Source organism: Ursus maritimus, unplaced genomic scaffold (genome assembly GCF_017311325.1).
Source record: "Ursus maritimus isolate PB19 unplaced genomic scaffold, ASM1731132v1 scaffold_3, whole genome shotgun sequence".
Lineage (NCBI taxonomy): Eukaryota > Metazoa > Chordata > Mammalia > Carnivora > Ursidae > Ursus > Ursus maritimus.
Window position 1 is genome coordinate 18,596,226 of NW_024425563.1, and position 13,954 is coordinate 18,610,179.

Here is a 13,954-nt window from a genome sequence, read left to right on the forward strand (position 1 = left end):
CAGCCTTGGAGGAAAGGACGAGAAACTAAAGCCATAGATAATCCCCTTGATAATTAGCCCCTAAGTGACTGAATTAAGTCTTTTCAGAAAGACTCAAAATGCCACTATTAGAGAAGTTTCTTTGTTATAAATTAAATTTTGTTTTAGTTCACCTTAGTCCTAAATCTCATTAATTATTTGAAGTGATTTAAATTATTGCTATTATTTTACTTCGGCTCTGGATTGGTTCAGAAATAGGTCTGAGTTTTGCACTTTATCCCAAGCAAATATTCTAAACCTCGAATACTAAGGACAGGACGGCTGTGCTCTAACGACAGTATGCATAGAACATAAAAATGGTGAAGTACCATGCTGCCTTCCCCTGCCCCTTTGCAGGAGAGGCACACTGCGGGGCAGCAGGATAAATTAGACTTGGGAAGAATCTTAGGAAGAGGATTTACAGTCCTGTCTCCAGCAGGAACTCAAATCTCCACCTGAAAACAGTAATCATAATAGCTTCGCCCTCTCTTTCCATTCTAGGTCACAGAACCAGCTATTACGCACGCTTCCCAACCCAAGAGGAAGGCCCGTAGTCAGAGAATGGAGCCTCCATACCCGCAGCCAAGAGGACCACTGTGACCTGTCCCCAGTGGCAGACACACCCAGCCTAGGAGAAGGGATCAAGGCCAGCAGCTGGGACCTTCCCTGGAGTACATGGAGTAGGCACCCTGAGCATCCCTCTCCGCTCACCTCCCCCCATCTTTCCTTCTCACAATCCCACCAAATTCCGTATCATTTCTCTGGTCTAAATCACACCCTTCCTTAGCCTGTCTTTATGGAATTGTTCTAGGGCGGACAATACACGGGGACTTTAACACGTTGGTGGGACTTAATGAGTGAATCAAGGAAGGCCGCCTGGAAAAGGAAACCTAAGGTGAAATTATCATGACTTTACAAGTCTTTCCTATTTGTCCTTTCTGAGCGCAGCTCCCTGTCTATCAGTCAGTCAACTCGACTAACGACGACTGGCCCCCATGCCTCCTTGGAGCTGATCTTTCTGTGGGCAGGTAAGTGCTGTACCATGGAGCTGTCTTGAAGCAGAAGCAGCTGCTACCACTGAGATGGAGCTAAGGAAATGGCGAGTACATCCCAACCTTGCAGATGACCAATCCTTTCAAATCACTCGGACAGAGAAAAAAAAAATGCATGGTCTATGTTGCTGGGCTTCTAACTATGACCGGCCCATTAATCCCTACTTGGTGCAGTGACCTGCAGGTCCACCAGATGGCAGGAGCTCCTCGCGTCTACAAGGGTGGTTCTCAAAGTGTGGCCCCGGATCGGGCACATCCGCTTCCCAGGGGACCTAATTAGAAATGCAAATTCTCAAGTCCCACCCCAGAGCTACAGAATCCGAAACTCTGAGGGTGGGGCACAGCCGGCAGGGTTTTAACAGGCCCCCCAGGTGAGTCTGATGCAAGTTGAAATCTGGTCTACGTCAGAACGTGAATAAAGCTGACTTCACACACACACACACACACACACACACACACGAACGAAAGAAAAGAGAAAGAAAAATATACCGTGCGTTACACGTAGTTCTCAAACATTGGATGAACTAAGAAAATGGGCCCTAAGAGATCAAAGAATACTGATTGAGGAAAACTCCATTCGCAACTGTGGCGTCCCAGCTCAAGCTGCCAGGATATGAGGCCGCCACCCAGCACTGCTGCCTTCTCCCATCACCGGGCAGTTCCGTATCCAGGGGAGGAAACCAACCTGGGAGTGGTGGCGTGCGGGGCAGCTCCTGCCAGGGACACAGAAAAACCCCTTCCGATGATAGGGTATCTGGGATTTGCTTTAAAATAACCCTGGCGGGGGCACCTGCCTGACTCAGTTCTAAGTGTCTGCCTTCGGCTCAGGGGCTCAGGTCATGCTTTCCCGGTCTGGGGGATCGATCTCCCTGCTCAGCGGGGAGTCTGCTTCTCCCTCGCCTTCTGCCCCTCCCCCTGCTTGGGCTTGCTTTAAAATCTTTAAAATAACCCTGGGGAAGTTGGGCAGGGAGGTTATAGGTGAAACCAGATGGGCCATGGGCCGATAAATGTTGAACCTGAATGTTCATTACAATAGTCTCTTGTGCACATGTTTTAATCTTCCATAAAAAAAGAAAGATTTATAAAACTAAAAAAAAAAAATTACAGCATTAAAGGAATAAACTATGCTGGAATATTTCTTAGCCACTGAAAAGCAAGGCTGGGTTTTAATTATTGCTCTCATAGGAGGGGAAGAAATCAGAAAGGAGCCAGAGAAAACCGTATCAGCAACATTTCACCGTCATAAAAAAGACAGGCTCAAGAAGCCCGTGGAAAGATGATCAGCAAAGAGAGCAGGTCGGAAATAACTGCTGACTTCCTCCAAGTCTAAAGAAGAGAAATTGGACACTTGAATTTCAAATAAGATCAGAAAATTAGCAACAAGAATCAAGCTTCGAAGACAATGTGACTAATTTCATTAAATGTAGGCAGGATGTCACAACAAATATCTTACAGAGAACTACAAATGGTGGAGGGAAAGAATCCGCTACCTGTAGAGAGACAGGAAAAAAAGGAGGAAAAATAATGTGTGAATCCCTGGCACTCAAGTAAGAGGAAAAGAAGTAGCTGGCCAGACTTAAAATGTAGACACAAAAGCAAAATAAAGAAAAGCATCCAGGAAAAAGGAAAAAAAGGAGGGGGGGAAGGGAGGATCAATTCATCTGTACTGAATAAACTAATAGGGAGAAAGACAGGGAATCATCAAATTTTCCGGAAGCATTAAAGAAGTACTGAGCCGTGTCTTACAAAGAAAAAACCAAGCAAACATTCCATGGGACACTCTTCAACACCACGGGGCGCATTTTAACCACAGCGTAATGCTGCGTGTTTGCTGACTTGACGCATCACCCACGGTGCCTTTTTTACACGCGAAGTAGAGCGTCAGTATGCGAATGGATCCACAGTAGCGCTTATGTCAAGTCTGGTAGTATTAACCCGTATTACATACTGCAAAGCTTACATTGTGAAATAGCTGAGTGAATGGTCCATCAATCTACTAGAACGAGAATTACATACCTTCGATTTTATTTACTGAAAGATCCAACTTCTGTAGGTGAACATATTCACAGAGAATGCTAATGTCAATTAAATCACAACCCTGAGAAAATAAAAGGTAGAAAGACTTTAATGCCGCTTTCACAGGTTAGTACTCAGCCATCTCCTGACACCTGGAAATAAGTTGACAGAAAGAAATCCAGAATTTCTGGAAGTATAGGAAGTATAGTATACTTACAGTGGACTCTACTTACAATAAAAGTATAATAAAAAGTAGACTTACTTATAGTAAAAGTATAGTAGTTACGTGAGAACTAAATCTGAAGCCTACTACTAACAGGATCTCAAAGCAGACGACAAACCTATTTTAAAAAAATGCATTCCTCTGAAGAAGAAAATAGCTTGGAAAATTAGTGCCATTAGCAAGAACAAATACAACATGAAAAGGCAAATTAAAGCAGTGCAAGGTAGACCTTTAAAGCAGAGTTTTGTTATTTAAAAAGAAGAAGAAAGAAGAAAACTCCACATAATAGCAGTAATGCCAAAGCCTTTCTCTAGTAGAAGAAAAGGGAGATGCCTAGAATTTAAATGAAATGCTAAAGAGATCTCAGGCCTCATCAGGAGATCCTTAATGACACTGTCACCTACACTTTCACATCGAAAAAGGGTCCTGTTCAAAGCTCCTTCACAGTAATCTCATCTCATCAGGTAAAACTGAGATCCATAGCGTGGACTTATTTCCAATTTGGAGATGAGGAAGAGGAGGGACAGAGAGGGATGAAAATAACCTAAAATCACACGGCAAATCAGCAACGGAGAACCAGATCCAAGTCTCCTGTATCCTTCTCCAAGATTCTTTCCATGAAATCTTGCTTCTAGAGAACTTTGGGATGGGGTGGAGGGGAATTTGGTCCCTTGGAACAGACTCTTATCACTGGTTTATGATGCAATGTCAGAACTGGAAAAAGCCAACCAATGAAGTATCATGATGAGCAAGTTCTCAAATAAAATGATGATAAAAATGTTTAACGAAGGCCGCAAGAATAGGGTAATAAATAGGAAAGAAACCCTTCCATGTACGAGGCATTGTGCATGAGGAGAAACAGTGCAATGATGGGGTAGAGCTGTACTGTGCCCTTAAGAAACTTAGGACTTTGGTAGGAGAGAGGCTATGTACATAAGTAATAAGTAAAAGTAAAAAATAACGTGTAAACATAAGATATAAGGGGGGGAAATCACCAAACCAGGCAACCCTAAGAAAGTGTACGCAGTAAGACAGGTTATAAAGGCAAAGTAATTCAATATGTATCTCAAATGTAAGGAGGTCAGGGGCTAGGTAAGTTAAGCATCAGTCCATCTAGCTGAAATAAGATTTAAAGGGTTTTTTTTTTTTTTTTTCAGATCAATTTAAGGCACAGCACTCCATACGTAAGCAGAAGATGGATTGAAATGGACTTGTGCGGGGATGTATTGGATGCTGGAATTATCCACCATTCCAATGCCTAACATAGGGCAGTGCACACTGGATGCTCCCTGTAAGTTACTGCTTAACTGGCTGAGTCATCCATAAAATGTTATAAAGTGAAAACGGTAAAAGATCACAGCTTTAATATGCTGTCCTCAAAGGATACGCCATGGAACCAGCATGGGTGAAAAGAGCGTAACGTTTCTTGGATAGTTTACCAGCTCAAATCCAAGATGGACCAAGATCATGAGTCATACATGCTTCGCTTGCTGTGAATTATATATACCTTAGCCAAATTATAGAACAAGAGCAAAAATTCAGTGTGCTTTTTTTCACCTACGTATCTGTGTTTACTGTGTGGATCTCCAAGGAATATTTAATACTTTTACAGTATAAGGAAGCAAAAAGTTAATTTTTCTAGGATACAGAGAAAAGGAAGAATCTGAAATGCGATGAGTACTTTGTTTTTACAGCTTCCCTTAAAAAGTGAAGCCAAGATTATGTGTTAGTATTGATATCTTGAAAACTGATGAACAACAACACGTTTTTTTAATAATGGGGATCTTTTAGAAAGTGAGCTGTGGCTCAAAGCTACTTATTTCTTGACATACTTGGGGAGGAGGGAGTCAATACCAAAATACTTTGTTCCCTTGGATTTAGATACTAATTTTAGTCCTGGCACTGATCAGAGAGAAAATTCTCAAAGAGTTTTTGATTGGTTTCAGAGAGTCAAATTCAACTTCTGGAAAGAAAGCACTGATTACTATAATATAGACTAAAGATGAAAGAAACAGACTGATGGGAATGAAAACAAAGGAATTCAGGGGCCAATTACTGGACTGCCCAGAGGTCTTTGATGCCTCACTTAACATAAATAACTCTTATCACCAGTCTCCATCAAATGAAAGACTCTGAGATCTGGGGCCACCACGAAAGCTATGAGTGGCAGAAAAAACAGATACAGTCCAACCACTATCGAGATGTAGCCTAGTCAGCCCATAGTGATCTTGTCATACTCACTGATAAAGCTAGATTGAGATAGACCTGCTCAGTCCCGGAGCCTGAGCGCCCCAACTGGTGAAGGGCGTTGGCCACGACCTCCTCTCTCAGGACTCCATCAAATTCCTCCTGGAAAACAAACAAACAACATAAACAAACAAAAAACCCAAATAGGTGGACAAAGGACTCCCATTAGAAAAGAAATGGTCCAGGGGCGCCTGGGGGGCTCAGTGGGTTAATTGTTGACTCTTGATTTCGGTTCAGGTCATGATCTCCAGGTCATGACATCAAGCCCCATATCAGGTTCCACACTCAGTGGGGAGTCTGTTTGAGGCTCTGTCTCTCCCTCTCCCTCTGCCCTGACCCCTGCTCTAGCTCGCTCATGCTCTCTCTCTCAAATGAATAAATCTTAAAAAAGAAGGAAGGAAGGAAGGAAGGAAGCAAGGAAGGAGGGAAGGAGGGAAGGAGGGAGGGAAGGAAGGAAGGAAGGAAGGAAAAGAAAGCAAGGAAAGAAAGCAGGCAAACCAAGCAAAAGAAAGCAAAAGAAACAGTCCACCTCCTCATAGCCAGCACTTGGTATATTACATACTCAGGAGCTGACCCTTCTAGAATTTTTCAGCTCTAAAGAAAATTCTGTGTTGAAGACACATACATAGGACATATAATCAAGTATCTATCAAATCGGTGTTTTTATTTCCACTGAATTTTGGGGGGTCCCTTGCATTAGGTATTCAAAGTGAAATCAACGCAACAGCAGTGGAGGCATCACCATCAGTGGTGAGAGCTACACTGATTGTTTCTCTGTTCCAGGAACTCAGAGCTCTCAACGAACAACTCATCGAATCCTCCCGACCACCCTGGGGTAGGTACTCTTAGATCCATTCAACAGATGAAGAAACTAAGGCTTACAGGGATTAACTTGCCTGAAACCACATAGCTAGTAAGTGACAGAAACAGAATACACAAACTTGAATCTGTCTGAACCCAGGGCAATTCTAACCACTACACCAGACTGCTAGCCTCCACCCAAAAGAATGGTTACACCCAGATTAAGGCAATTACTTTGCTAAATCTGGTATTCTTTTTTTTTTTTTTTAAAGATTTTATTTATTTATTTGACAGAGATAGAGACAGCCAGCGAGAGAGGGAACACAGGCAGGGGGAGTGGGAGAGGAAGAAGCAGGCTCATAGCGGAGGAGCCTGATGTGGGGCCCGATCCCATAACACTGGGATCACGCCCTGAGCCGAAGTCAGACGCTTAACCGCTGTGCCACCCAGGCGCCCCTAAATCTGGTATTCTTGCTGGAAAAAAATTAGGTTCTCGGTTTGCTTCCTACTAGCTACTTTTACCGGATTCATACAATTTACAAGATTTATTAAAAGGGTAATGATCACTGCTGTAAGAAGGCTGGCCTTTGGTCTGCAGAAAGCCACGAGCCAGTGAGGAGTCAACATGCCCTCTCCCCAAAAATAACAAACAGAAGAGACAACAGGTAGATCCATGTGAGGTTTGTCCTGCCTTCAACTCTACGATGACCCACACATTAACACGAACCTCAGCACGAGGACGCGAAATCCAGTAACCCCATCAGTCACACCAATATAACTAACCATGACTAGCATGTGGACAGTGATGGCGAAATACTCTTCCCAGTTCTATATTAATTCAGGAACCAACAGTGCGGCTCCAGCTGCTGGTACTGAGGCTGTAAGTACATAGGCTTGTGCTACTAGGAAGTTTCTCTGTGCTCCCCGCGCCCCCCCCCCACTAGCCCAGGGAAGCAAATATCGCTCATGGATAGAGTGGAGACAGGGCACACGCTGTGGGGCTGGACAGGCTTGGCCTGAAGCCCAGACCTGCCATTTTGAGTTTATGACTTTGGGGAGATAACGTTTTCTCTGAGCCTCACATTCTTCATCTGTAAATAGGAAATGTTATTACCTTTCCTTAATGTTTTAGGGAGAATGAAAAAAAAAAAGTGTATACAAAGCTTAGTGCCTTGCCTAGAACCACAGCAAGTGTTCCCAATAAATGACAGTTGTTTCCACTAATTGATGGAGTTGGAAATTCCGCATCGTAATGTTTCATTCTTCCATACCTATCAACCTGTTTACAAATGGAGCAAAGACACTCACTTTTCTAAATATAATTCCAACCTCTTATACAAGACCTGGGAAGGATTCGAGGTAGGGGTATTACCTTCCCTCCAAAACTTTCCATCGAAACCTCTGAAGTTTACCTGACCCACCCCCTCTATTTCCTGGATGTGAGAAGATATGGCACCCGACTGATAGTAGGTAAATGTTTTTCAACACAGCCACTGTGACGGAGGCCGGCACAACGGTCAGCATTTCCCAGATGCCCAAGGTAAGCCTCCCCACGGCAACCCCCTCACACCTCCGGTGAGGTTCTTACCATGTATCAGAATCATGCCTTTCCCTTCTGATCTTCGGTCATTTTCATACCTTTACAAGCCCTGCTTAATCTCTGGTGGCTTCAGAGCCTAAGGATGGCCCTTCCATACCCCCCCCATTCCCATGCGCATGCGCACACATTTCTTCCTCAACTGCAGACACTTTAAATTGATCTCTACTCAGCTTCAGCCACTCACCTCCGTGGCCACGCCCTTAGCCGAGTCGTCATGCTGAACTGTTCCACCTGAGAAACCTCAGACCCTAGAATTCTCCTCTGTGATCCCACCACCTTTCAACCCCTACTGACCCTGTTCTGTGATGACAACAAAATCTCCAGCCTGTTCATCCTTTCCTTTCTCAGAGTCCATCTGTCCCCTCTCACCGCCTTCCCTGCTTGGTATCCCCTGGGCCATTTCAAGGTCTCTCTAGCCTTAAGTCTCTGACTCCTCCTCTCCCGACGCAAACTACCACACACACCCAAACCTGAATCAAGTTCACAATCAACTACCGCGCTGAGGCAGGGATTGTGTCGTGCTCACCATTCATTTGGGATAAAAATCTTTGTAGCAGGCCAGCCAGTATGCTAGGCTCACTGGCTAGAACTATGAATAAGACATGGTGCCTATCCTCAAGGGATTTACAATTCAGTCTGGGAGACAGACAAGTACACAAGCAATTTCAGTAGATGGATAAATATTACAAGTAAGCAGGGTGCTTTGACGATAAGCAGGGCGTCCATTTTATGTCAGTTCTAGGGGGAATTAGGAGGTTGGCAAAGACTTGCTGGGGGAGAACTCAATGAAGTTGAAACACAAGTAACAGTTATTCGGGCAAAGGAGAAGAGGACCAGGAAGGGTACTGCAGACAAAAGGACAACAGGTACAAAATTCCAAAGGCAAAGGTGAGCAAGCCCACTGGGGAAAGTAGAGTTCAAAACAGCTAAAGCATAAAGTAGGAGGGGGAAGACGCTGCCTGGTACACGGTAGGCGCTCAAACACGGCCGAGTCAATTAGAAAGTGCTCCTGCCCTTGAGCTGCTGAGTGGACTGGGAGGGGCCCCACAACCATGCATCCTGGTACCGCTCCACGGTGAACTGTTAGCCGGGCGGCTGCTGTTCCAGTCCCTCGTTCTTCCTCAGCTGCCTTTCTGCTCCCACCTTGGCTGCCAGACCTTCATCCTCTCCTCAAGCCTCAGGTGCCTCCACTCCTTTGTCCTCACTCTCAGCAAATGCATTGCTCCTCCACTTCCCAGGCAAAGTAGAAGCGATCAGACGTCAACCCTGTCCGTGTTCCGCACCTGTCCGGATGCCCTTCATTCAGGTCTCAGAGGCAGACTGCTTCTTTTCCACACTCAGGGCCCCCACTTCCTGGTTCCTCAGACACCTAGCTTAGGAACCATCTTTGCCTGGGATTTCAGCCAGTCACTCTCCGCCATCATTCTGCACCCTGTCAGTTCTCCAGCGGTACAAGTCTGAGTCCCTTCGGTCCCACGTGTTCCTCGAGCTACAGCTAAGGTTTCCCTAAATAACCGAGCTACTGCAGAGCTGCTTTTCCATTCCTTCCATCCCCGGCTCACCTCCCATTCACTCTTCAACACACTTCAGTTAGGTTTCTGCCTTTGCCACATCACAAAACCACATGGGCCAAGGTCTCCAAGCACCCTCAAATGGGCAAAGCTAACGAGCACTTTTTAGGGCCCTTCTCATTTAACCTACTGCCAGCACAACTCATTTCCACGTTCTTGACTCTTTCTTGCCTTGGCTTCCCCTCACATAGCCCTTCTTTCTTCCCCTCCTTCACTTACCATTCCTCTGATTCCTCTTCATCTGCTGGACCCCCTGGGTTCTTCCCTTGGCCCTCCTCTTCTCTTCCTGGATGATCCCAGGCCCCTCCCCTGATTTCCAGAGTCATGTGATTCATATATCTGACCCTTTCGTGTACAGCTGCACCTGTCCAATTCTCTGTGGTGAATGGCCTTAATATGTCCCCAGGCCAACAAGCCAGAGACCTAGCGATCATCCTAGACTTCCAATATTTACTTAGTAACTGTCCCATCTTAAATATTTTAAATGTCTTGTCTTTAGCTTCCTGTCCATTCCCACTTCCACTGCCTTAATCCAGACTCTTGTCTCCTCTGTAGACATTGCTAGAGTCTTCTCATTGATCTCTCTGTCTCCAGTCTTACCTAATCCTCTAATCTAACCCCAGTGGGCCATCAGGGCAGTTCCCCACTGCGTGGAGACCCCAGTGCACGGTCTGTAGAACAGCGTAAAACCCTCCACACTCTGGCCCCCACCTCAGCTGCTTTCTCTGCTCTCACCTATAAGCCATCAGTAGGAAGAGCTGCCGTGTGCCTGCCCGCACACCCCCTCTCCACCCAGACAAGGGTCTGCCTCCCTCGAAGTCTGCCATGATCCTTCCTCGTAGTCTGCCCTATAATCCAGCTGTCATCTGCATACACCTGTGTATAATGCTTCAGATGCTCAATAGCTGTGATTTACTCACATCCTTATCTGACCTTGAGCGCAGGGGACACCTATGTCCTCAACCACGTTCTTATCTTCTTCTATCATTACTATAGCTATTATGCATTACCTCTATAACTTTTAGGAACCTACTCTGTATCAGACACTATATCAAGAACTTCAACAGACTTTCTTATCCAATTTGATGTTTATAACTATCCCATGAGTAGACATTATTACCCACATTAAGTTACTGGCAGAGTAGTTTCCCTGCACCAGACACATGTCATGGGCCTGTAGGTAGTCAGAGTGTGGCTCCCACATAGCAGTCATTCAATGAATGTTTGCTCAAAGTCAGCAAAATTAACCAAATCACTTAATGAGCTGTAGTTAGCAGATAAAAAACATGTGCGTTATTACTTCTATCGGTAACAGTAAAAATAATATATTACGCTAAGCATTTTATGTATAGGGTCTCATCTAATTCTCACAACTCTCCTATGAGATAGGTATCATTCGAATTCCCAGATTACAGAGGAGACATGGAAGTGAAATAACTTGCTCAAATCTCAAAACTAACCACAGCCAATATTCTGAACAGCTGGTCTGTTCTACCTTCCTTAAGTTCACCAGGGGCTTCTGAGACTAATAACATGATAGGCACTCAATACCCACTGTGACCACAATAGCATTATAAACCTTAGCCAGGCTAGGAGGACACTGAATCTCTGAACGTGAAAGAATAAATCTTTCCTTTTAAAAGTTTTCGGCTTATTCAGCATATTAAAACTTACTAGATACCCTAAAAAGCTAAAATAGGATGTAAGAACACAAAACAAATATTAATATTTAGAACATAAGTGGAAGAAAAAATAAACTTTTACACACAGCCTACAAGCCAGGGATAACCCCTTATGGTTTGTTAATGACATACTGAAGACAGATTAATACCAGCACTAATGAAGCCCATAGCCCAAGAGCGTGCGTTAATTAGAATAATAAAGTAAACTGGTGATTCATCTGTGAATTCCTTTGGGGTGGAAGCTGGTAGAAACCATACAAACACCCCAAAGTTGTAAAAACACTGCTGCAGTTTTGCATCTGCCACTGTTAAGGGTAGGAAAGAAAATCAACAAAAGACAAATAACATAAGTAATAATTTTCTATCGTCCACTTTAAGAAAAACTAATGTGTAACTAGCCTGTATAGGAGGTAGAAGAAGAGGAAAGTCAAAATGGGAGAGCAGGGTAGAAAAATGGGCCAAATATTGAAAATGGACAAAAGAACGTTACGAAAGAAGGGAACCTAAGTGGGAAACGTAGGTGGTTAATGGTAGAATCAGAGGAACATAAAACAGTGCAAATTACAGACAGGTGAATATGAAGAAACAGGACAAATGAGGAAAGGAGTGAAAGAGAACAGGAATAACAAAGGAAACCATATTTGGCCTCAAGGAGGAGAGCGGACTAGGAAAATGAGCAAAGATGCAGAGCAGGGAAGCCAGAATATCACAGAAGGGGGGTACTGGAAACATTCTATTTCTCTGTATTACATCTACTTCAGAGAAGATTTTGCAGCAGTTTATACGACGAAGGAAGAGGAAAGGGGAGAGAAAACCCTAGAGAAAAACTATTAAAACGAAGAAAAATATTGATTCTGAGTTTCCTGGCAGCCAAGACAAAGAGGAAAATCCAACAGTTTATTGAAAGGCAGCAAATCAACTTATGTTTTTGAAGGAAAGCAAACAATACATTAGAAGCCAAGGGAAGGAAGTGATAAAGAGGTAGAAAGGGACCCAGACCACCCCCACCCCCACCAAAACAACAACAAAAAGGAACAACCAGGCAGTGGGGTAAAAAGAACACGATGAGGATTAGTGTAGAAGAGAAGTGGAATTGGGTGATGTTTAGAAGAGGTATTGTAGACAAGAGAATTTATAGTAATGTGAAGACAAAGCCACACCTCAGGCAATACAGTTGGGAAGATACAAGCCATTCTCCACCTCCGAAAACACTACCACAGTGAGCCAGCTGTTTGAACACTGTCAGGGGATGTGTGTGTTGCTTGTATAATGCATTATATACCCCTGGCAGAAGTAATACTTTCAAGTCACTTGGTCTTTGAGTTAGCCCTTATCAGATTATTTCAGGAGAGTAATTTTTTTTTCCTCGAGAAAGGAGGATGAAGGCACTGGAAGTGGGGGAGAGTGTTGGAGTACTTCACAATCACGGAAAAAGGTGCAGGTGATGCCAAAGCCGAACTCTGCCCGTTCACAATACCGTCGAAGCACAATTTTTAAAAGCTAAAGCTGTAACTCCCCATACAAATAGGTGGAAACTTTTTCATCAGGACGCTGTGTAACTTGACTCTTAAGACACCAAATGTGCGAGTGACCAAAAAAAAAAAAAAAAAAAGGAGATACTTGGAAATACGGCAGGCAAAGGGTGAGGAAACGGGAAGAAAGGAGCAGGAGCCTAGGAACGGTCAGGGAGAGGTGCTCCCGGCGGCGAGAGCCCGGGGGCTCGTGGGGGTGCGGTGCGTGAGGAAGCGGCCGCCGAAGTAGCGGGGTCCGACGGCTGGAGAAGGGAGCGAGGGGGTGGGGGGGAAGGCACACCTCCAAATTCAGCATCTCGGACTCTGAGGACTCCTCGGATTCCACTTCTCCCTCGCCCTCGTCTTCCTCTCCGTCCGCGTCCGACTCCTGAGAGCGGTGAATGAGCTGCTGGAGCAGGTAGGAGGAGGCTTTGTGGAAAGTACCTTTCGGTCGCTGCCCCATGGGGAAAGAAGACCAGCAAGACTGGCGCTCTTTTTCTGAGTGCGGCAGTATCCACTGGGCTCCAGTTCGTGAACTGCTCTGGAGAGAAGACATTAACCACTGGGGATCGCTCCCGGCGGTCGCCATCGTGTTTACCGGCGTTGCCTAGGAGACTGACGCTTGGGGAGGAGGCGCCGCAAGGGATTCTGGGCTGCAATCTCCGCCCCTCCGCGCGCCTTGGCTTACTGTCTGAGCCACCGCGGGCTCTCGACTTTTTCTTTCTCTTCGTCTGACTCGTCTGGGTGGTTTTTGTTTTATTTTGTTTTGTTTTGTTTTTCCCCTCTCTTTCAGTTCTTTCAATCGCTGGCTTTCTTTTCACTCGTCTTTCTCATTTTTACCTGTCTTCGCATCCCTTTTGTCTCCAACTGGTTTCTCCCGACCTGGAGGTCCCTCTTGGAGATTTTGCATCCCACCCTAACCAACATCACCTGTGAGCCTCCTACATTCACCTGCTTATTCAGAGGACCTTGACGCAGAGTGGTACTTTGAAAGTGTTAGATATCTCTAATGCTCGCTGTCGGAAAGCTAATTAACACTGAAACTAAGCGGACCGCGTGGTGTTAGGAGACCACAGAGAAACTACCCGACTACGACTGAGAGCTGATTTGCAATTAATTTACATTCCCCCTCCCCCCAAATGATAAGCCATGTCCTTGGGGAGCAAAACGGGCAGTGGTCTAACAATCCAAACAGAAAAACAAAACCAAAAAACCCAAAAACGATTGTCAGAT

The 13,954-nt window shown here is 44.9% G+C and overlaps 1 protein-coding gene across 1 annotated transcript in view; it reads right to left on the reverse strand.

Annotated features, from left to right (window-relative positions):
- Nucleotides 1-13,310, reverse strand: part of LRGUK (leucine rich repeats and guanylate kinase domain containing) — a 100,129-nt gene extending 86,819 nt beyond the window's left edge. Inside the window, exons 1-3 of the mRNA XM_008707581.2 lie at nucleotides 13,023-13,310; nucleotides 5,551-5,658; nucleotides 3,087-3,168 (exon numbers count right to left, since the gene is read on the reverse strand). Of these exons, the coding sequence (XP_008705803.1) occupies nucleotides 3,087-3,168; nucleotides 5,551-5,658; nucleotides 13,023-13,310 (478 nt within the window). The remainder of the gene's footprint in view (nucleotides 1-3,086; nucleotides 3,169-5,550; nucleotides 5,659-13,022) is intronic.
- Between the last annotated feature and the right edge of the window lie 644 nt (nucleotides 13,311-13,954).